Source organism: Parastagonospora nodorum, assembly GCF_000146915.1.
Source record: "Parastagonospora nodorum SN15 chromosome Unknown scaffold_45, whole genome shotgun sequence".
Classification (NCBI taxonomy): Eukaryota; Fungi; Ascomycota; class Dothideomycetes; order Pleosporales; family Phaeosphaeriaceae; genus Parastagonospora; species Parastagonospora nodorum.
This window is the reverse complement of record NW_001884593.1, coordinates 112,079-131,741: the sequence shown is the minus strand read 5'-3', so window position 1 is coordinate 131,741 and position 19,663 is coordinate 112,079. Positions and strand designations below refer to the sequence as shown.

The 19,663-nt window shown below is 51.7% G+C and overlaps 12 protein-coding genes across 12 annotated transcripts; 6 read left to right on the top strand and 6 right to left on the bottom strand.

Moving 5' to 3' along the window:
- Positions 1–2,162: 2,162 nt before the first annotated feature.
- On the bottom strand, positions 2,163–2,451 carry SNOG_16324 (hypothetical protein; the record flags this gene model as incomplete). The annotated part of the gene is made up of 2 exons (XM_001806395.1): positions 2,163–2,212; positions 2,316–2,451. The coding sequence occupies 2 exons, from the start codon at positions 2,449–2,451 to the stop codon at positions 2,163–2,165; spliced, it is 186 nt and encodes a 61-aa protein (XP_001806447.1).
- Positions 2,452–3,462: 1,011 nt separating this feature from the next.
- On the top strand, positions 3,463–3,599 carry SNOG_16323 (hypothetical protein; the record flags this gene model as incomplete). The annotated part of the gene is made up of 2 exons (XM_001806394.1): positions 3,463–3,542; positions 3,587–3,599. 2 exons carry the CDS (start codon positions 3,463–3,465, stop codon positions 3,597–3,599), a joined length of 93 nt encoding a protein of 30 aa, XP_001806446.1.
- A 1,803-nt stretch (positions 3,600–5,402) lies between these two features.
- On the bottom strand, positions 5,403–5,961 carry SNOG_16322 (hypothetical protein; the record flags this gene model as incomplete). The annotated part of the gene is made up of 2 exons (XM_001806393.1): positions 5,403–5,642; positions 5,935–5,961. 2 exons carry the CDS (start codon positions 5,959–5,961, stop codon positions 5,403–5,405), a joined length of 267 nt encoding a protein of 88 aa, XP_001806445.1.
- A 700-nt stretch (positions 5,962–6,661) lies between these two features.
- Positions 6,662–7,326, bottom strand: SNOG_16321 (hypothetical protein; the record flags this gene model as incomplete). The annotated part of the gene is made up of 2 exons (XM_001806392.1): positions 6,662–7,118; positions 7,259–7,326. 2 exons carry the CDS (start codon positions 7,324–7,326, stop codon positions 6,662–6,664), a joined length of 525 nt encoding a protein of 174 aa, XP_001806444.1.
- Positions 7,327–9,168: 1,842 nt separating this feature from the next.
- On the bottom strand, positions 9,169–9,491 carry SNOG_16320 (hypothetical protein; the record flags this gene model as incomplete). The annotated part of the gene is made up of 2 exons (XM_001806391.1): positions 9,169–9,184; positions 9,277–9,491. 2 exons carry the CDS (start codon positions 9,489–9,491, stop codon positions 9,169–9,171), a joined length of 231 nt encoding a protein of 76 aa, XP_001806443.1.
- A 151-nt stretch (positions 9,492–9,642) lies between these two features.
- Positions 9,643–10,163, top strand: SNOG_16319 (hypothetical protein; the record flags this gene model as incomplete). The annotated part of the gene is made up of 2 exons (XM_001806390.1): positions 9,643–9,782; positions 9,920–10,163. The coding sequence occupies 2 exons, from the start codon at positions 9,643–9,645 to the stop codon at positions 10,161–10,163; spliced, it is 384 nt and encodes a 127-aa protein (XP_001806442.1).
- An 84-nt stretch (positions 10,164–10,247) lies between these two features.
- SNOG_16318 (hypothetical protein) lies at positions 10,248–10,868 on the top strand (the record flags this gene model as incomplete). The annotated part of the gene is made up of 3 exons (XM_001806389.1): positions 10,248–10,366; positions 10,458–10,650; positions 10,794–10,868. 3 exons carry the CDS (start codon positions 10,248–10,250, stop codon positions 10,866–10,868), a joined length of 387 nt encoding a protein of 128 aa, XP_001806441.1.
- A 675-nt stretch (positions 10,869–11,543) lies between these two features.
- Positions 11,544–12,217, top strand: SNOG_16317 (hypothetical protein; the record flags this gene model as incomplete). The annotated part of the gene is made up of 3 exons (XM_001806388.1): positions 11,544–11,612; positions 11,669–11,747; positions 11,799–12,217. 3 exons carry the CDS (start codon positions 11,544–11,546, stop codon positions 12,215–12,217), a joined length of 567 nt encoding a protein of 188 aa, XP_001806440.1.
- Positions 11,636–12,727, bottom strand: SNOG_20184 (hypothetical protein; the record flags this gene model as incomplete). Its single annotated transcript, XM_001806387.1, is given in 3 exon segments — positions 11,636–12,173; positions 12,467–12,524; positions 12,544–12,727. 3 exon segments carry the CDS (start codon positions 12,725–12,727, stop codon positions 11,636–11,638), a joined length of 780 nt encoding a protein of 259 aa, XP_001806439.1.
- A 1,623-nt stretch (positions 12,728–14,350) lies between these two features.
- SNOG_16316 (hypothetical protein) lies at positions 14,351–16,059 on the bottom strand (the record flags this gene model as incomplete). Its single annotated transcript, XM_001806386.1, has 3 exons — positions 14,351–14,695; positions 14,745–15,529; positions 15,849–16,059. The coding sequence occupies 3 exons, from the start codon at positions 16,057–16,059 to the stop codon at positions 14,351–14,353; spliced, it is 1,341 nt and encodes a 446-aa protein (XP_001806438.1).
- Positions 16,060–16,462: 403 nt separating this feature from the next.
- Positions 16,463–17,044, top strand: SNOG_16315 (hypothetical protein; the record flags this gene model as incomplete). The annotated part of the gene is made up of 3 exons (XM_001806385.1): positions 16,463–16,485; positions 16,581–16,719; positions 16,856–17,044. The coding sequence occupies 3 exons, from the start codon at positions 16,463–16,465 to the stop codon at positions 17,042–17,044; spliced, it is 351 nt and encodes a 116-aa protein (XP_001806437.1).
- Positions 17,045–17,931: 887 nt separating this feature from the next.
- On the top strand, positions 17,932–18,412 carry SNOG_16314 (hypothetical protein; the record flags this gene model as incomplete). The annotated part of the gene is made up of 2 exons (XM_001806384.1): positions 17,932–18,013; positions 18,090–18,412. The coding sequence occupies 2 exons, from the start codon at positions 17,932–17,934 to the stop codon at positions 18,410–18,412; spliced, it is 405 nt and encodes a 134-aa protein (XP_001806436.1).
- Positions 18,413–19,663: the final 1,251 nt, after the last annotated feature.

Below are 19,663 nucleotides of genomic sequence, written 5' to 3'. Positions count from 1 at the left end.
AGCACTCACAAAGGTCAGTAGTGTGAATCTGAGCGGCAAGACTGGAAATGGCGGTGGTGACTGCGTTGCATTGATCGTGGTCGTAGAAGGTTCGGATTCGAGAAGTATCTAAACGCACGCTGGCATGGTGAATACAATCAGCCTAATTCCCATTAACTACATCTTCGAGGCCGAAATCTGATAGACTGAGCTTTCTCTGTCAGTGAAATCCAGTCCTGATGGAAGATGTACGACGTGAAACCCTGAAGCCATGTGTTTAAGAGAGCGGCTGGGCTAACATAATCTGGGACGGGGTAACCACATTGGTGAGCTTTGATGTGGTACCATTAACATTAATCCTTAGGTGTATGTGTAGATTCCGGCCATATGTCGGCGTGGTCGCAACTGCGGGGAGTAGTAATGCTCGCATTAGCATCGCTACTTTGCGTGCGCAAGATGCTAGTTTAGTCAAGTCAATAGCGATTGTCTGCTCACTGTTCCAGTCTCGACATCTTTAGATGCTGTCACTTTCTATTCGGGTGATTCGCAGCCGTGTGTAATGAGTCAAGTGACTATTTGGCTATAATTACGGCCTCTTTCCGGTTGCAAGCAAGGTCAGTGCCCAAGCCCTACGCTGTATATGCATAACGCTTTCGGGTACTTTCAGTGGCTGAACGAATTGTTTTCTTCGGCATGATTAGCAACATATAAAGTCTAGAGCTTGGTGTAGTGCCCAATGATGGTCACATGTTGCTACTATTCTGTTGGATCTCTTTCACATCGCCATTTGTCTCGGGCTCGAGGCACGACTAGATGGCAGTGAGTAAGCGCTCGTCGACCTCTGGCGCCATGCTTTCGGGGAAATATCGATTGTTTGTGTTGTTGCCTACTGCTCAGAGGCCTTGCAGCTGCATATATGGATTGTGATAGAGTAGGCAAGTGGTGGGCAGCTACTTGCCTGGTCTATGACTCCCATCTATTGCAAGTGCGGCACGCTTTAGTGAGGTCAAAGTGGACTTGTAGCCAGTGTGAAAAGTGTCAAGGTGGATCTCCGGTACCAAGTCAAGGAGTCCTAAATCACAACCGTGAGCTTGGATTGGAGTTTGAATAATAGAAAAGGCTGGGAAAGCGAGTGACAGGTGTAAAGCTGAAGAAGTCGAAGCAGAGCATGGGCTCAGAATGCAGACACCAGATCCACTTGAATGATGCGACATGCCAAACTACCAACACCAACCACTCATTTTCTGATGACGACAGATCGTAGCCGCTTCTTTTCAGTGGCGACCGACTCTAACTGTTCCTTCTTGGTGACGCATCCAACGACAGACGCAGTCACTTCTTCTCTGAGACTCCCATCCGTCAACAGAACTTGTCACTTCTTCCACCATGTTCCATCTCTTCGAGATGTTGAAGCACATAGGCGTTGGAAGCTGAAGTCGTCGGGGAAAGATATTTTTAGATGGCGAAGAGGCTATAGGACGAAGTGGAGGTTGTAGTCGTTGAAGGTAGAGTCGCGGAATAGAGTCGTTGAAAATAGAAGCGTTGGAAGATTAGTACGCTGTGCACGAGACGCGCGAGGGTCGTGGCAGCGGGAAGCACGCCGTCGCTGAACTTGGGTAGGCAAAATCAATGCTGGCTGTAAAGGTCAATGAAAGGCTCAGATGAAGGAGATGCACGGAGGAGCACCCACCAATGAGAACGTGGAGGATTTTGTGAGGCTGAAAGATTGCCTGGCTGGGGCGCAGAGACTAAGATGCGGTCGAGCGTGATTTAGGCAAAGTATAATGGGTTCTGGCCAGTCCATAGTGTGGTGGGATTTGCAGAGAGGCATAGGAAGCCACGGGAAGGCTAGCTCAGCGGAATAGAGCGAGACACCGATTCGCTGGCGAGTGGTTGGGGAAGATCAAGGCTGCCCGAGTGCAGACGTTACAATCCCAGAAATGGTGCGAAGAAGAAGTTGAAAGAAAGGCTTCTGGGCAGTGAAACTCTGAAAAGCTGTGAGACTGAACCGCGAACGGTGCTGTATGGCTGCCAAGTTGGCTGGATGCTAGATAAGTGGATGGGATCCGCCGCGGTAGTATGATGTGCAGGGATCAAGGCTGACTAGATTAGTTAATGATAGTTTCTGTATTGCGGTCTGTATAGGAGAAGAAAAGGACTTACTTTTAGAATGCCGTATCATGTTAGAAAACGTCCCATATGTTCTCGTACTGATCGATGGCAACGGTTATATCTTCAATGACGAGCTTATTCGTGACAAAGAAGAAGGCGGTGTGCGAGCGACCTGCTCTTCAGAAGGCTACCTGCCTAAATCCTTGTGCCAGATCTGCACATACCGCATACGCTGAGGTCTTTGCACGACAAGTACTCCTTCCATAGAGACCACTGCATCTGGCCTTGCAATTGCGCAAATCTCTTGTGCAGAGCGCCACAGAATGATGGCACTAGTTGGCGATTGTGAAATGAAGGCATTATGTGAAAAGGCCAAAACCTGTCGTAGCTGGGCTGACCGTCAGAGGTCTGCTTCTGTGATCCTGAGATTGACTCATAATGTGTAACTTTGCTATCGGGTGATTCGAAAGCGAATGAGACTGCGCACTGCAGTATTCTTGCGAAGATGTCTGTATAATTAATGCCTGCTAATACATTGCGAATCGCTTCGTATCCTGAATGAAAACGTGTAAATTTGGGCAAGTGCTGATATGTGTTAAAGGCCAGCTTCAGAATACCTTGATGAACTGTAGTCTAGGCTTACTCAAGTGGTAGACTCTATAAGAAGAATAAAATTTATACTAGCTAACACTCTCGTCATCCGGGTCGGCGCCTCTAGCTAATGAAGGAGATTGTTGATGGTATCCACTATTGTGAGTATCTCTCGCACGAGAGATAGCCTGGGTGTAGTCACGTGATTCGGACCGCTGAGAACTAGCAACTTCATATAGGGGGCCTGCTTTATAGATCGCACAAGATACAACTCAAGCAATTAATACCTATTACTTTACTACCGTACGATTGTACAAAAGCCTGCTACCTATACGCGATGCGCGATAGATAGCCTATTCAACAGAGATGATATATGCGAAACCTATGCACGTTGTTGTCGTTACCAAACCTAATGCCGTCCTTATGGAAATACTCTACCTAGTTTCTCACATGGATACAGCAGCTCGGGCGGCAGGCTGCTAGCTACTATCTCCTCTTCCACCTCGCCTCTTAACGTCCCGACCTTCGAGAATTGCATATGTATTCCTGAAGGCCTCTGGGCGCAGACATGAGCTTAAGACAGCGAGACGACAGTTGCTCATGGATGATTTCTGTTCCACCCACAAATTCTGGTCGTTCCATCTCGATTTACCAAGGAGGAAGTCACGGAACGAAGGATGGTGTAGGCGAATAGGCTAGTCAAGATCCGTCGGGATGTCAAGAATGGCGTGCAACTCTTTCAGCATTCGAGTGACTTGCTGCTCTAGTACCAGTATAAGCATGCCTGTCGATGAGACGGAAAGAGGCGAGGACAAAGCTACGATGCTCCCGAGGAACTGCCGCATCATGCTACAATATTTGTCAGTTCTCGTGCAGTACAACTGCTCTAACTAGATTTTTGCAGAACGGTCAGCTAATTGAGTATTTTTATGGGCTAGCTGCGCTGTTATGATCACTGCCGTTGGCAAGGATCTGCAGCCGCTCTGCCGCATACAGGCCTTTGCTAATAAAGCGGTACGCTGTTGCAGCCCAGATAAACAACCCACTCGAACTTCGAACTAAGCTTTCGATGACTTCTGTGCCTAGCCAGCTGAGTTCTCAATCATCCTCCTTGCCAATCTGGGTCAGCTGGTGATCAAGGAAGAGCTGGATGTCGTAGTCGACGATAGACAGTGACACTTTATGCAGCAGAAAGCCCTGTCGCTCTACGTCTGGCACTTATCGAAGCCCGTATTAAATCGTCACCTTAGGTCTGCTGGCGAGGAAAACTCGCAGCCGCACAGTGTCTGTCGACCTAGACACTGCCAAGAGCTGCACGACGAGCTGCGTGTTATTGCTGCCTTCATATTCGTTAAGAGCGTCGATCACTAGCACAAAAATTGCTGGGCCCTGCACCTTCGACCGCGGCTCGGGGACGAGATGTTACCACTGATGGCGCAAGGACTAGCTGGCAATCTCAGGACGCTCTGGGAGGGCATTACTGATATGACACTAAACGCCGGACACGCTCAGTGCAGGCTGGACTGCAATGCTAGTGACGACCTGGCCGCTCGGCCGACCTCGCCGCCGTCTGCCTCTAGAGAAGGAAAAGCTAGCACCCAGACGTTACTTTGTATGATACTAGCAGGCGACTGAGCCTGCGACTGTTGTTTTGCTAGTACTAGCTAGGCCGCTCAGCTAGAAATGTATTGCTCGCGCTACCCTTCTGCCTATTTGTAAAATCGATCTAATAGGTTAACACGGTTGTTAGCGAGGCACGTTGTGTCGTGCTGAGAGGTGTTCAGGTTAAAAGGTACACTCTAGGCGCACGGAAGGTAGTCTATAAAGTCCTCTACGGTCACACAATGTTAGTGAAGACGCCAACGCTATTGCAATCAGAGAGCTTAGCTAGACTACCTACTATCTTGAATCTCTCTTTAAAACCTTGTGAAAACTCGATCCACTCCCTCGCTATAGTTTGGCAGCATGCTCATACCAAAGAGACCTATCCTCCCCATATTTCGTCTCACGACACTCTGCCCAAGACATCCGCTCGTTAACACTGAACTCATCTAATAGAGCATTGCGAAGGACGTAAGGTAGGACCTTAGTGACCCTCCTGCAGTGCGCAGCCTAAAAACTCCTTGTTCCCTAATTAGGTGGCGTCCGAATCGAACCACTTTACCAACTGAGGCGCAAGAAGCTCTTAAAGCGTCTAGACTATCGATTGCTGCGGGAAACTGGTTCGCAAGATCGCGCCGGCGGACTTGTGCTTCCAAAATTCCGTGTCGACACGTCTATAAGATACAGATAGCATATTACTGCACCGCCATACCAACGAAATATCGACGTGATGGCTTTTGAGAGCTCCATTCAATGCAGCAGGTGTCTACCCAAAGTAGCGCAGGCCGTCGTCCGCAGCCTTCTTTCCACAAAAGTGAAGCTCCTTGTATCCTACTTTAGTTGTCCTGAGCCCCGAGTCAGGTCTGCAAAGCTCATCTCCCATCGTCTTCGCGCCAAGTGTGTGAGAGAATGGCGTAGTGGTGAAAGCAGGCCCTTAGTAAGGCACAGTTCAACACTATGGTCGAAGTGCAAGAGTCGAACTGTGCGAAATAAGCATATAGTGGCGAGACTGGGTCGTGTATTAAGTATTGTAGGCAGCGGTTGCGATGATAGTTTCCACTCCCACCACAACCGCGTACTGACGTGCTCAAAACGCACATGAGAACATCAACTCAAATTCAATAAAGACGCATTTGCATACATCCAAGGTGCAACAGCGTTGTTTTCATTGAGCGCTTTTCGGGCGGTGGCATGACTCTAAGTCCAAATCCAGCAGCCTCAAATTCGACACGAAGATCCTCACGTCTTGCGCAGGCGACAGGTTCAGCGGTTGCGGCTTGTTCATTTTGACAGACAGGCTGCGATAGACGGTAGTATTGGCTGTCGACGACTGCGAGGTTGACCGCGACATGCTCTCGCTGGTTGCGTCATCTCGGAGTGTTTAGCGCGAGATATCCGGCCTCGAGAATCCCTACGAGCTCCAAGCACAGAAACTGCACAAAGTTACGCCTGTAGTACCATTGCTTTTGTCGCCTCAGGAGTTTACAAAGAGTACCAGCTTTGCATAGCGCGCAATCTCCGCAGCGACCGACTGCCATCCGAACCTGTGAACGCGGGACATGCCACGCTTATGCCCTATACAAACGCCTTGCAGCATCGTCACTGCGCAGCGCTGGAGAGAGCTCATGGTGGTGGCTGAATACCGAGTACGTTGAGCAGGACCTCTTCGATGGCCATGTTGCCGTCGCAACCCTCTTCTCGGTCGATGACGAAGGAGCAAATGGGACTGGGCGGGTAAGCGCTCGGGTGCAAAATCGAGGGCTGCTAGCCGCCGTGATATCACGGCTAGTAGCCAATCACGTGGCAACTACGCGACTTCCTTTCTCAATCACCGCTCACGTCAACGACCACACTACCAGAACAACAGACCCTGCAGCCCTCTAACTCGAACGACACGTCGAGCCGGACAACGAGAGCACTAGGATCGTCACCGGAATCGTCACCAAGCTCGCCAAATCAATGGCGGGCTTGTCCAGTCTCAACGAAGTCATAAGGTACAATTTCGAAAGAGCGCAGACCCATCCCTGCAACGCCAACGATTATTTCGAGCTGAGATTCTGTCCAAGTGCCGTCCCGCGCTTTGGAGACATAAAGCTACTACAACAAGACCTGGGCCGAGTTCGCAGCTCATTTCCATGCCCCAGCGGCTACGCACGATCCACATACAACCAAATCAAAGACCTTCAATTCGCGTTTGCCATCACTTTGGACTATTCTGTTGATCCAGGAACAATGGGGCGCGCTCTTCTATCGTCTGCGTGAAGTGACGACACTACCCATCGAGCCGCAATCAGTTTCCTGGGTCGACTAAGCTTTCACGGCTGCAGGAGATTGAGGATATTCCTACTGATCTCCCACCTTACTGTCTAACGCCCGTCTAGACCTCACCAAAACTGCCCAGATGCTCGCCAGCGGTGACACTCCAGTAATCGCGAACATTCTCGGAACTGTTGAAGACCGCAGAAAGGATCATACTTGGTGGTAAGAAGAAAGAGCGGGTATGGGCTGCTGAGCTCTGGCATTCGAATTTGGAGACTGCTCTCGCCTGGCGCTCGGCGTTGACCAGTTTGAGAGTCTTTACGAGCCGCATCTCGCTGCACTGCGCGTATCTGGCGACCTTGAAAAGAAGTGAATCTATCTGACACGGTAGATTGCGCAGCATTAGGATATTGAGTTCTTCGGGGACTCGCGGCGCGCTGGCGTCAACCTTCCCTTCAAGCCATCCGCCAATCTCTGTATCGAACTCTGTCACATCGTGCAAGCACATACACTCGTCCAAAAAGTTTGAGGCGGCACGGTAGGTATACAATGAATTGGCCGATGAGGCGGCGAGACTTGAACAGGATGTGGACCAAAAAGCATTACTTCAACACTCCTTGAACCAATTCTACGACAGTTTGAGGGCTGAAGGAGACGAAGCGGGAACATTGGGGACAAACATAATTAACATCACTAAGCGCCGCGGCATGTGCACGAGTTTTGCGCCGGCTTGAGAACTAGAATGCTGGAGAGGAAGGTGTTAACGACGGCAGTGGCGACCATGTTGCTACATAGAAAAAGCCATGGCCAAAGGTACTCGATTTCCACTACATCCTTCTCGGGAGTCACACCCAGATCCAGCGCGCCCACCCACTTCCTCGAAAACTGTATTCACCCTTGAGGGCATGCCGCATCCACTCTGAGCTGCAGCGCAACACTGATCTGCTATACCAGGACTGTCCAACGCTTCTCGCAAAGCCGCATCTATGCTGATCAAACCGCCAAGTCGGAGAGTGTTAGCTAGGGAAGCAAGCCGCACATCCCTCCGGCGAGTCGCCTGCAATTGCTGTCTCTCAACAAAGTTATTCTCGGTCATGATGCCTATAAACAAGACAGTTCCGGATGTTGGCAAGCCTCTCAACGCTCACCAGGTTCTGGACGGACGATATCGGATACATCATTGCGCATTCGCGAGATGAGCGGCGGGAATCTGCTATTCTACTGAATACAACCCGCCAGATGCTTGAACTACCAACAATTGCAGTCTCACAACCCATGCAGGCTATCGAATCAGATACCAGTGTGGCTTGAGTGCTGGTGGACGTTCCATACACACTTCAACAAAAATGAGTGGGTGGATCCGAGAACTTGGAGGCGAGTCGCGGAAACGCCCTTAAGGAGGCGTAAAGGGCTTCATAGGTGAAGATGAGCCTGGGGCCGTACTTGAATGAATGGGTCAAGAATGGTAATGGAAGAATCCTCGGTGCGGCACATATTGAACAGCACTTTGGCCATCGTCTCCGTTCCCGCAAGACTTGAGACTTCACAGACGACGAAGATGACAGGGTGCACGCGAGCACCTCCACCACCAATGCCAGCGCATGGCCACGGCTCCGACAAACTTGTGTCTCCTAAAAACACAGAGGAATCTTAAGCAACAGCATCCACATCAAACGACGGCTTAGTAAACCAACGGAAAGATTCCATCTTCCTCTCCATCCTCGTAAAATCTGTCTCTCAAGAAACCCCTAAATGGAATGTTCATCAATTGTCACGAAATCTCCGGTATCTTCTGTCTAACCTGAAAGAAAGACAATCTGATAGATGCTCACATTACTAATGTTGCCCCTTCTGCACGCATAATTTCTGCGCACGAAACGGCTCAAGGAGAATATGGAAAGATGCAATACAGTGGATCTTTCGAATCAGCGAGTAACCATACGCGAAGTTCAGTGCGGTCGGATTCCGATACATACAGTTACCGTCTGGACAATGGGAAAGAGACGTATCTACCTTGATCGGCCAATACCTCCCAACCACTCTACGACGACCATTCTCGACCTTGGCGTCTTCATAACCCATCGCGACCGACTGCATCTCTCTCCTGCGCTCAGCCACTTTGCCGTACCTTCTTAGTCTTCGCGCGAAAGCGGTGGAGTCGAAAGGGCTCGCTGCAGTGACCAGGCCAAGACCAGTCATCTCAGAAAGCTCTTCGGGGTCGTTTGTATTGAGATTATGGGTTTTGTGGATAGAAGTGAGACGACTGGTCGAAAAGGGCCATGTGCATTTGGGGATACTGTTTTCCCGGGGTTTGAGGCTTTGCGTGAAGTATTGCTATCGCTGTTGAAGGAGAGAAGGATGAGACGTGATATGGGGTCAGTATATTTGGCTCAAATCAGTAGTGTAGGTCCAAGATGTGTTGAAGCCTTCCAAAGGACATCAGTTCATATAGACTGCAAACAAAAAAAGTAGAGCAAGTATTTGCTGCATCGAAGAACTGGACGTTGGCCGGAACCAAGCAAGTTTCTGTACATAGCAAAGAAGCCGATGTAATTAAGTTGCGATCGGGAATCAGTGAGCAATGAAAATAGACGGGAGATTTGCGGAATTGACAGACCCAGGCAGCTATCGACACATGATGCTTGTGTCTGTTCAGCAAATTATAATATGTAAAATATGTGGCAGGCCTAGCAAGGACCCCAACGCGCGAGGTGGCAGACCAGCTCGACGCACAAGGTGTGAGTGCACGATCGCCTTCCGCGTTGTCGCGACTCAGCCACCAGCTGTTTTGGGCGGGATTCTTCAGGAGACATGTCTTTTGCATGTATCGACTTGGTGACAAGAGGAGTGTGATTGTCTTTGAACTCGCCTTGTCCGCCAGACTTGGCCTCTCTCGCCTTCTCCGCATAGGCAATATTGGCGGATACCCAGGCCGCGCCACTATCCATGATAGAATGATAGAATGCTGCAGCAATGGATAAACGCGCTGACTCCGCAAGTGGTTCAGTGGGTACACTGTAGATGTGCTGCCCGCGCGGGACCTATATGCTTCGCCTGAGACGTGCCCTATCCTGGATGTGTGGGGTTGTTGTATCCCTTATGTCCTCCAAGCTACCACTGCTACATCTCGTTTCCCGCCTCAACATCCCCATCTCACTCGCCGTGACTCATTTGTCCACTACCAACTCCAACATCTGCTCCCTAAGCGCCTCGCGCGATACGTCTGCATTGCTCATCCAGTGTTCGTGTGACTCAGTGTTCACAGCAACCTGCCTCTCATGCTCCGTATCTTTGTAATTCAAATCGCAAATATCCCTGCAATTGTTCATTGCCATATCCTTGTAGAACCCTACATTGCTCTGCAGATCATGTAAAGCGCACTCGATTCGCGCGAACGACTCAAATCTCTCCTTGCTCCACTCGCTCCACTCGCTCTTCCCGAAGCGGAGTTTGGCTATCTAGGATGCTTCGCTTCTATCATTGGCCTCTTACTGCGTTTTGGCAAGTCCCTTTTCGGCCTCGATCTTCGCACGTTCGGCAAGTTCTTTGGCGCGGTCCGCAAGCACACGTTGTACCTCCAGCTCAACCCTTCAGTCCGATCCTTCTTTGAACTCTACTAGTCATCCAGGGCGGCAGGGGTGTAGTGCCTGACCCAGACAGAAATTCAGTGGCAATGCTGAATTGTGGGGATTGAGAGACCAGACATGACTGCGAGCGAGAGGCGCCGCTCTGGATGTGGACCAAACCTTGCGCAACGACACAGCAACGACACAGCAACGCCGCCGTTGTCCGAGCTTCTTGAGATGCAGCTTGTCCGCACTCGGTAACCAAATGACCAAGAACGAGCTCCTTCAGCTTCTCCCACATCTGTCCAAACCCTCACCCAGGAACGAACGGAGTACCACACCAAATAGTACCCGACGTAGCGTCCTCCAACATGGCCCTCCCGTGCCCGAGCTCCGACCTCTCCTGAAATGCTGCATCGCTGCTCAAATCTGCACTCTAGAGTGTTTGTTGTACCACGCCATGCTCAGCGCGCCTTCTGTAAACAGCCCTGCACTCCGCCAACCGACCCAACGCAAGACTACCCGGCCTCGTCAAACACCCGTAAGCCCGAAATTATGTTACCGCTCCATTGTCACACATACAAAGCATTCTAGCACTCAGATCATTGCGTAGAAGCTGCCAGCTTCTAGCTAAGTTAGGACTAGGCTGCGAGATGAAGCTAACGCTAATTGACGCCAGAGCAGCATAGTTCGACCGCACACAACGTGCAAGCTGCACTGCCCCTATCACGTCTCACTTTGCCGCATTTCCAAAGCTGAAAATTGCTTGAGCTCGCCTAGAAAAAAGCAAGAAAGTAAATGCAATCATGGTCGTCTTGACGTCAACGAGGTTCGCGGCCTGAACCGCCTCTTCGAAGCATTTCGAACGGTAAACCTCATTCACGCCCTCAGCACGTTGTCATTTTGCAGGCTCAGCCATTCACCATTCGATCTTACTCTTTTCTTATTTCTTCACCTCGCATATTCGCTATTGTCCGCGGGAATGGCGAGGCTGAGACAGGGTGTAATGAACGTGCAAACGACGCGTCGTTACACCCGCAATCCACGTGCTTTTTTCCCGTCAGTTTCCCGTCAGTATAGTCGCCAAATGAAGCGAAACTGCACTGAGAGACTGAGAGTGAAACCAAATTCATAGAGCCTGGGGCACGGCCGGGTATTGTTGAGAAACTCTGAGGGGAAGTGAAGAACTGGGTGAGACACGGACGCGTCGAAAAGGACAACTCATTTGACTCAGCAGGGAGGGGGGGGGGGGGGGGGGGGGAGTCTTGCAGCATAAAAGGCATTGCTGCCCTTGCTATTATAGCCATAGTACCCAGCTTCTCACTTTCTTCCTTCGTCTTCTTGTCCAAAGCACATCCAACTTCTTTACCGACACTTACCACAACCACAACCTCAAAGTCTACTACCATGGCTCACCCTCAGCGAGTAGCTACCATGGCTCACCCTCAGGGAGTAGCTCCCGTGCCAACTGGTCCTCATCGAATGCAGCATGACATGGACCTTGTACGTTCATCCTATTCAACACTCTATCCCAACTTTGCTAATATTGCTTCTCTCAGCTCCTCTTGCACCTGCTCGAGTTCCAGGGCCACCACGGCCAACTTGGCGTCCGTCGGCTCATTCACGCATGGGATTGGGGTAAGTACCGGGAAACTGATTCGACAAGCCAATTCGCTAACAAACATGCAGAGGGCGTTCTTGGAGGATTCGAGCTCTCTGCCATCCTGCAGAATCCGATGACTCTCGACAGCGTCCGGATGGCCCAGGCCCGAGTTCGTGCGGAGGCACAAGTTGCTGCGAGGGCCAATCTTGCACAGGCCATTCGTCGGAACAAGGAGCGGCGAGGCCGCAACTACATGGCCGTTCGCGAAGGCTCCGTCATCGACCGCATCGACCGCATCTACGACAGCGTCCGCAACTTCGTCGAGCTCGTTCTCCGCGTCCAGCACACTCTCCGCACCATCGTCAACTCCGAGAGGTTCAAGCTGGTCGTTGCCGCGCTTCTCTGCATTTGCATCTCTCTCATCTCGTGCATGTTGACCGTGGTCGTCCACGGACACTTCTCTGGATATACTCAGAAGTCTGACTTGCTGGCCATTAGTGGCTAGAGGTATGCTAGATTGGGTTCGTGGTACAATCTCCCCAGGGTTGTTGTCACGTGGAAGGGCACGACTCTTGCCCAGTGGTCATTGAGGCGACTATAGCGTTCCACCCGCAGGCAGTAGGTGGTAAATTAGTCCCTGATGTATTTAAGAATTCGTCTATAATTGTCTTCTGTGCCTTGTACTCTGCCAGCTCCGACAGCTCAATCGATCTAGTGATGTAAACCCACTGCTTTTGCAAAACGATCATCACACAGCATGTATCGTGTGATGGACACCTTGTCAAGTTTCTCACGGTGCTTCGCCCTAATGGCTGTGCCTATAATTCTCACTGTCTGAGGCAGTTTGGAGGAGTTTTTGGTGTTGGTTCGTGGTGACTTTGTTTTCTTCGTAAGTGTGGCTAGCATCGATCTTCGTCTGCTCTGTTCTGACTTGCTTGAGGTCTTCCTTGGCTTCCATCTGATCCGGTATGAGCACAAGGCCGCACTGCTCCTCACTTTGGTATTCAGCTAACATTGGCGCAGTATGTGGTACAACGAGGATTAAGGCGACGGATACGATGGAGAATGGTCACGCAATCAAGGGCGTGGGCGAATTATTACAGTGATATCACGCCCACATCGATCGCTTTCTATACCCAACACTCCAGCTCAAGCCTGCCGAGGACGATGGCTCCGTTACAGTCGACGGCGACCATCATCAGCCCGACAAGGAAGACATGAAGCGTTGGCTGGGAGATTATTGACGCCTTCAAGCCGATCTTTGCGCCATTATCTACCAGACCAACAACCTGTTCGTCATATTGCTTGATTGTGACCTTCTCGACGGCAAGCCGCCGCCTTTGGAGAAAGTCAAAGCACAGCAATATCAAAACGACAAGGTACACATGCAGCTTTGGTAGCAGTGTACAACCTCCTTCAAGCTGGTCTTTGAGGCATTCCCTCCCGCCCAAGGGTCTCCTCGCTACATAGATTAAGTGTGATTATCCCGCGGCAAGCTGCTGACTCTGTTAGACTTCAACGATGAGGCGGACCGCTCCGACAACAAGGGCTTGCAGCATAGTATAGGAGAGAGTGAACGCCTGCCAGCCGATCTTTGCACTACTATCTACCAGACCGACATGTACCTTGCCAAATGGATCAATCGTGATTGTTTCCGCGCCCACTTGACTTTGGAGGACCGCAAAAACAAGGTAGCGGTTGGGGAGACTGCCTCGCCAGCCTCGGGGACAAAGTCGGAATGAGAGACCAGTCTCTCATCGTTGGCTCGAACTTCAGTGGTAGTGATAAACGCTCTTACGATGTCGGTATGGCAGGTTTGGATGTCATTTGGGGAATCTCGACGAAGAGCGAGAGAACATGGGTTGAATGGTTGAAAGCTGGCAGGGTCAGGTACAGTTGAGAGTCTAATTCGATGCATGCGGTAATGCGACCATTTGGATCTGATGCTGCTCCTTCATGATCTGATTGTACATGGTGTGGGAACACGGAGGTTTCGCGACCCCCAGTCGGCAAACTCAGCAGGGGCTTCATCAGGTCACTCGTCGAACTAGGGTCAGCTCAGCTAGACGGACGCGAGGTGACGATGCATTCGCTTCTGCTGGATAATTAATCATCTACTGGTGGGCATCGAAGTTTTGGTCAGACGTCATGAGGACTTTAATATCGGAGTATCTGAGTGTATAAAGATGTCGAAGTTATTTTGAGAGCATGCGCAAACAGATTGCGAAGTCCGTGCTGCCCAGCACAATGTGTAGTGCTTGGTTTACACAAGTGAGGCGCCGTTTGGCGTGTCCTGTATGCCGTCGTGATGCAGTCTGTGCGTGGGGGCTGGCAATTGGACGCGGGCTATCGCGCACTGGCGGCAGACGAAGGGATTGAGGCTCCCGCCGAATGATTTGTCGCCGCTGGTAGGCCGATGCGATTCCGTCTTAGTTGGCTGAATGCAAAAGTGGCGCCTTAAGTTGAAACGAGCATGAAGAAGCATGAGAAGATCGTGATCCACTAAGATGAGAAGATATCATAACTTCATAAACCTACACTCAGAGAGTAGGAAAGGTGTACTAAGCAACAATGGTGCTGAGGAAAAAACGGTCAAACGAAAATGCAGTCAGAAAGAAGAAGAAGGCGAACGTGCGCCTCAGTCGCCTTGGCCCATCTCCTCAGCAATAGTTGTTGTAACGTCCACCTCTTCACCAACTCCATGTTTAGCCACCTCTCCCATTCCCCTCTCCATCACATCACTCTGCGCATACTCAAACCCCGGGAACGGCTCCCATTCTCCCAACAGCTTCCTGCGCTCCCGAAATCCCGGCGCGGTGCTACACAAGTCCCACAGGAGGGTATGCATGACCTTGTCAGCGCCGATGGTGGCTGCTTGCGCAGGCACACCGATGGAGTGCAAATGCGCGAAAGCGAGGTCCGAGATGCCGGATTTCTCGGTGCCTTTTGTGCAGGCCCACATCTTGTTCGGGGGAATGAGGTCCTGCGGGTGAGGTTAGGGAGGGAAAGGGAGAATGGAGATGGAGACTTACCCTCAACATGATCAAGCTTCCCAACCCCAACTTCTTCGCCATAAACGCATATGAGCTCCCCTTGCTCCTTAGATCCTGCAGCTTCTCCTTGAACCCCTTCAGCGTCGTGCAATCAGGGGGCAAAAATGACTCCAACTGCCTATGCAACTTGTCAATGTCCGCGGGGAACAACCTTTGTAGACGGCAGTTCGACGAGTTGATATAGTGGTTGATGCCGTTGTGCGAGACGATGTAGTAGAAAAGCCGCATCACGATCTGCATCACGTCTGTGCGGAACTCGTATGAGTTCAACGCCATGGTGTACAGGAACAACTTGCCGTAGGCGCCAGACTCGACCACGGAATCGCTGGTTACAAGTGGTTCGGCCTTGTTCCCGTACATGTCGCCGAGGAGAGCGAATGGGTCGTCGAGGAGCGCTTGTCCCTCATCGCAGATCTGAAGCTGGTGCGAGTCGGGACCGATCTTGAGGAATTGGCCCCACCAGCTTGAGGAAGACAGCTTCTTTCGTTTGGGGGTGGTCATGTCATCGGGTGGGGGAATGCGTTTACGATTGCTTTGGGAGATGGACGAGAGCTTGAAGCCTTTTGTGGCGAGGATGCCGGTCAAGGCTGCATGTGTTTGTACGTCGATGCCGTCCATGCGGAGGAAGTCCAAGAATGTATCCGTGAAGACAGCCTCGTGGTTGGAGAGTAGGTGCGACACAACTCGCTTGCCATATAGGTCGAAAGGTGTGTCGTCGTCAATAGGGCATGGTGATGATAGTATTCGCTGGTCCAGTCCTCTGGCTGGGTTCATTGGCGCAGGTGGTAACGCAAAGGCCGCACCACCCTGTGAGAGGGTAGATAGGGGATTCGTATACGCTGTCTCGTAATTCTGCAATAGCTGAGATGAAGCTGGAAATCCATATAAGGCTACGGCGTCGCACATTGGAGTTGGCGGTGTTCTCGGGGTATTCCCAGGGGGCAGGTTGGAGGGTGGAGGCGTCATGGGAACTTCCATATCGCTACTGTACTGCTGTTGGACTCCGGCTTCGATTGACTGGGAGAGTTCTTGATCGATCAGCATATGCAACCACACAAAACAGATCGTGATCTGGTGTCATACCTAGTGGATTTCCATGCGCGACACCCATATCGACTTGGTCCGCTTTGTATTGGAATTGTGGATCGCTCCGCGGCGTGAACATGTTCGCCTCTTTTCTGTAGGCATCTGTCCAACAAGAGCCCTCCGGGTCATTCTGCGCAGCAAGGTCGATGTCCAGCGATGGCACGTCGTCATTGTCATGTAGACTTGCGATCCACAGACGAGGATCCATGCTGTGTTCCAACAATAACAATGTTGAGACGAATGCAACGAAAGAATTGTGAGGAGACGGTGCAGCACGTCCGCACAAAGTATACCTATATTCCCTAGAATAAGAACGTGCACTGGTCACAAACACTGTTGCACGGAAGAGGAGTTGTCCCGTCGATTGTGCTCCAGAATCCTCCTCCTGAGTCAATGCATGGCTTGCGTTGAATCAAGAGGGTTCTGGAGCATGTCAAAAATTCTGACGGCAGGATGGAAGGGCGAACAGCTTCATCGTAGGCCAATTGGCTTGTCAAGAAGTGAATCAAGAAGTGTCGGGCGCGCCTGTGGACGCGTCGGCGCTAGTGCAAGTGTTTAGCGGGCTCTTCCCACTGCGGGCAAAAAGAAGCGGCGACGAGATCGCTAACGTTATGGCTGAGTACAGACTAGCCCAGTACGTATCAGCACCACGGCAACTCCATCACAGACACCACGCACCTCACCGCTACACCACCACCACGCACCACACCACGACCAATCCACATACAGCTGCTCCGACGCTCCCACGCACTCCAAGTGGCTGAGTTGGGCATGGAAGCGTCCTTCTACCGACCAGCATTCCCTGCGGAGGCGTTGCTACATTTCTCCATCGCCCAAGCGCGATCACCAGAACACGGTTACTCACAACGTCAGTCACAACGTCAGTCCAGCTCTTCCGGCCACGAAAAGCCTCAACAGAGACATTTCCCAGAGCGGGGAAGATTATCGCCATCCCAATCTGTCCCCTCCCGTGTTGGACATGCGTACTTGGCTGACCTATACAGACCACATTATGTGTCTCGTGTGATCCGGTCGGCCGCGTCTCCGCGTACCCTGCGCCGCTGGCCGCTGACCGATGGAGCCCCAAGCCTGAGCACCTCCCCAGAACGGGTCGGCACGGGGTCAGCGACTTCACCTGTGGGCTCAACGGTCGATTGACAATGCACGCATCCGTCGTCCACGACTTGCAATAGCACGGCTTGGACCTGGTGGACCCGTGCGCTAATATCTGACCCGCCTCTCCATTACCGTCTCAGCCAGCGTCAGGGAAATCGCTCCAGCTACTGCTCCATCACCCTGAACCGATGCATCTTCTAGAGACCCAGCAAGCGCATGTCTATGGGGGGATGGCGTCTGCTCTTCCGTATCTCCCTCGCAATAGCACGGAGTGAACTGGTGTGGCTGAAACCGAACAGCGAACAGGGACTCGTGTGAAGACCTTAGCGATCGGCATCAGTCAATCCGAAAGCTCATCTCATCACTCCAGCTGCATATGAAACACTGCTGGTGCTGTTACTCTGTGAAAATCGCGCCTTCCCAGCCGTCTGGTTGCACGTGCTCATATGTTGTATTGGATGCATGCCAATGCTTTTCGTTCCTGCACTCCCGGATCCAAAGTATATGGTGGCAACTGGCTTTGATTATTTCGTATAAGCACATAAGAGACACATTTGCTATGCGGAATGATCCGACTGGAGAAGGGTGTCCCGATTACCTGGCCGCATGAGCCACCGCAAACAGCACTGCACCACAAGTGCGCAAGTCCTGGAGACGGTGCCTTTGAGCTCATGCACAGCTCTCTCTTCAGAGCCTCTTTTATGACGGTACGTCAACGCGATCAGGGTCGAGTGGGAAGAGGCAGAAACGGCCATGACAGGGGTCAGGACACATCGACCGTGCTCAACCTCATCAACCCCACCTAGCCCACTCCAATGGTACACGTCAATCCTGTCGTGGTGACTTGAAGGGCCGAGATTGCTTCTTTTCGTACCCCTCGTTACAAGCTGAGGTGGCTGGCTGATGTCTTACTCAGTCATATTCTGCCTGTCCCCGACACTGGACACCTTCATCTTTGCTCAAAATGGAAGACCCGGCTCACCGACACTTCGACATATGCGGAGTCTACTCAATCATGGACCAGCGCTTCACTCTACTTGTGAAATGTACCAAGACGCTCGGGGGAAAGTCGCAAAGCCATCATCGATGATGTTGCTTCTCCCCGATCAAAGACAATCACAGTGTCATCGTCAACCCGAGAGCCGATAGCGCAAGTCTCCCGCGGCATCTCTCAACCAGCCATCGCTTTCTGGCTGACTTGCCATCCCAACACGCTTCCCATCCGCCACGTCCGCACTCGCGCTCGTGCATGTCCGATCCGCGTTCCCGTCAACGGTACGCGCCGCCAGAATCGGAACCTGCTCCCTGCGCTCGAGACACTTATGCCTCGTCGCTGTTTGGGAGGCGGACGCAGCGATGGGGAGGGAGTGGCTGGTGGGGAGTTGAGGGAGGTTGTGATCGAGATCCGAAATGGCTTCGGAGTAGAGCCCCGGTACCCAGCATGATGGGTGTACCTTAAGTCGTTGGTGCAGGTATCCATTTTCCAAGTTCGAGACTATGAACTCATCAAAGCACATCAATGACTGGAACTATGCTTGAAAACTCAGGAATGTTGGAAATGTCCTCGGTATCATAGCTGGATGGACAAAGGCGCGACGTAAGCTGGGCGAGGTAAGAAAATAGTAAAAAAGACGCAGCGAGTGGGTTCGAATGGATCATGTGCTGTTGGGCTGCTTTGGTCGCCATTGCCCGTTGGCCTAGTCCAGCTTTCTTGCAATGTGCGCTTGTTCTTGGGTGTAAAGTCGGCTTCGTCAATGGCGAGGGACACGAGGATTCATGGGTAGTCTTGGAGGAGGGGCAGCTGGAGGGCGGCGATCAGCCGTTGGTGCAGATTAGTACACACGGAGGAATGTTCAAGACATTGCTTCCTGGGTCCTCATATCAATGTTTGACGTCGTCCGTGTCTGATAGCATCTGATCGCCGATGATGTCCATATGGTCCCTCCCAACGAGTAAACGCCGACGCGACATTGGAGCACCATCTGGACTTCGGAGAAGGTGCGAAGGTATCCTCGCCGTGCTGAAACGCAGACTCTAGCGCACACTTGGGCAGCATTCATCCCTTGTCCGGCGTCCGGCAAATGTTGGCTCGGCTTGAGGTTATATGGCGTTGTCGGTTGTATTTGTCAATTCTCAGAGCCAGTGGCGCAGTCGGCCAATGGGAACCACGCTCTAGCCACTCGGCTCAGCTGAATAGTGAAAAGACTGCCCTACCTTATGCTTACCTGTTGCTGTTCTGAGCGATTAGGAGACAGGCTGCGTACGTAGTAATAATCGCTCTGAGCGAACGATTCTAACAGAAGTGCCAGAATCGATAGACGGGATTGATGGGCGGCTAGGTACTTCGTGTTGAAGCAATGCGCGAAAGTCTTGATGTTCTGTGGCTTAGACGCTAGAAGCTTAGCACGATCTATTGGCCGCAGCCACGCAAACCTCCGATATACCATCTGTGTTTGGCTTCGAAATACGACTCCAAAAACCTCATTCTGATTTGGGGGGTACGGAGCGTTGGACGCGTCTGAGCAGACGAGGTGGGTGGATTCTCACTCCGCCCATATGTGGTCGTTTGAGCCATGGTCAGCAGTGGTCAAAACGCGGCGGGGATGCGGAGAAACTGTCAGCCCGATTTAGCGTCCCGCGACGAGAGAGCGTCGTGCAACAACAACACCATCGCATCCCTCGACGTCGCGCCGCCG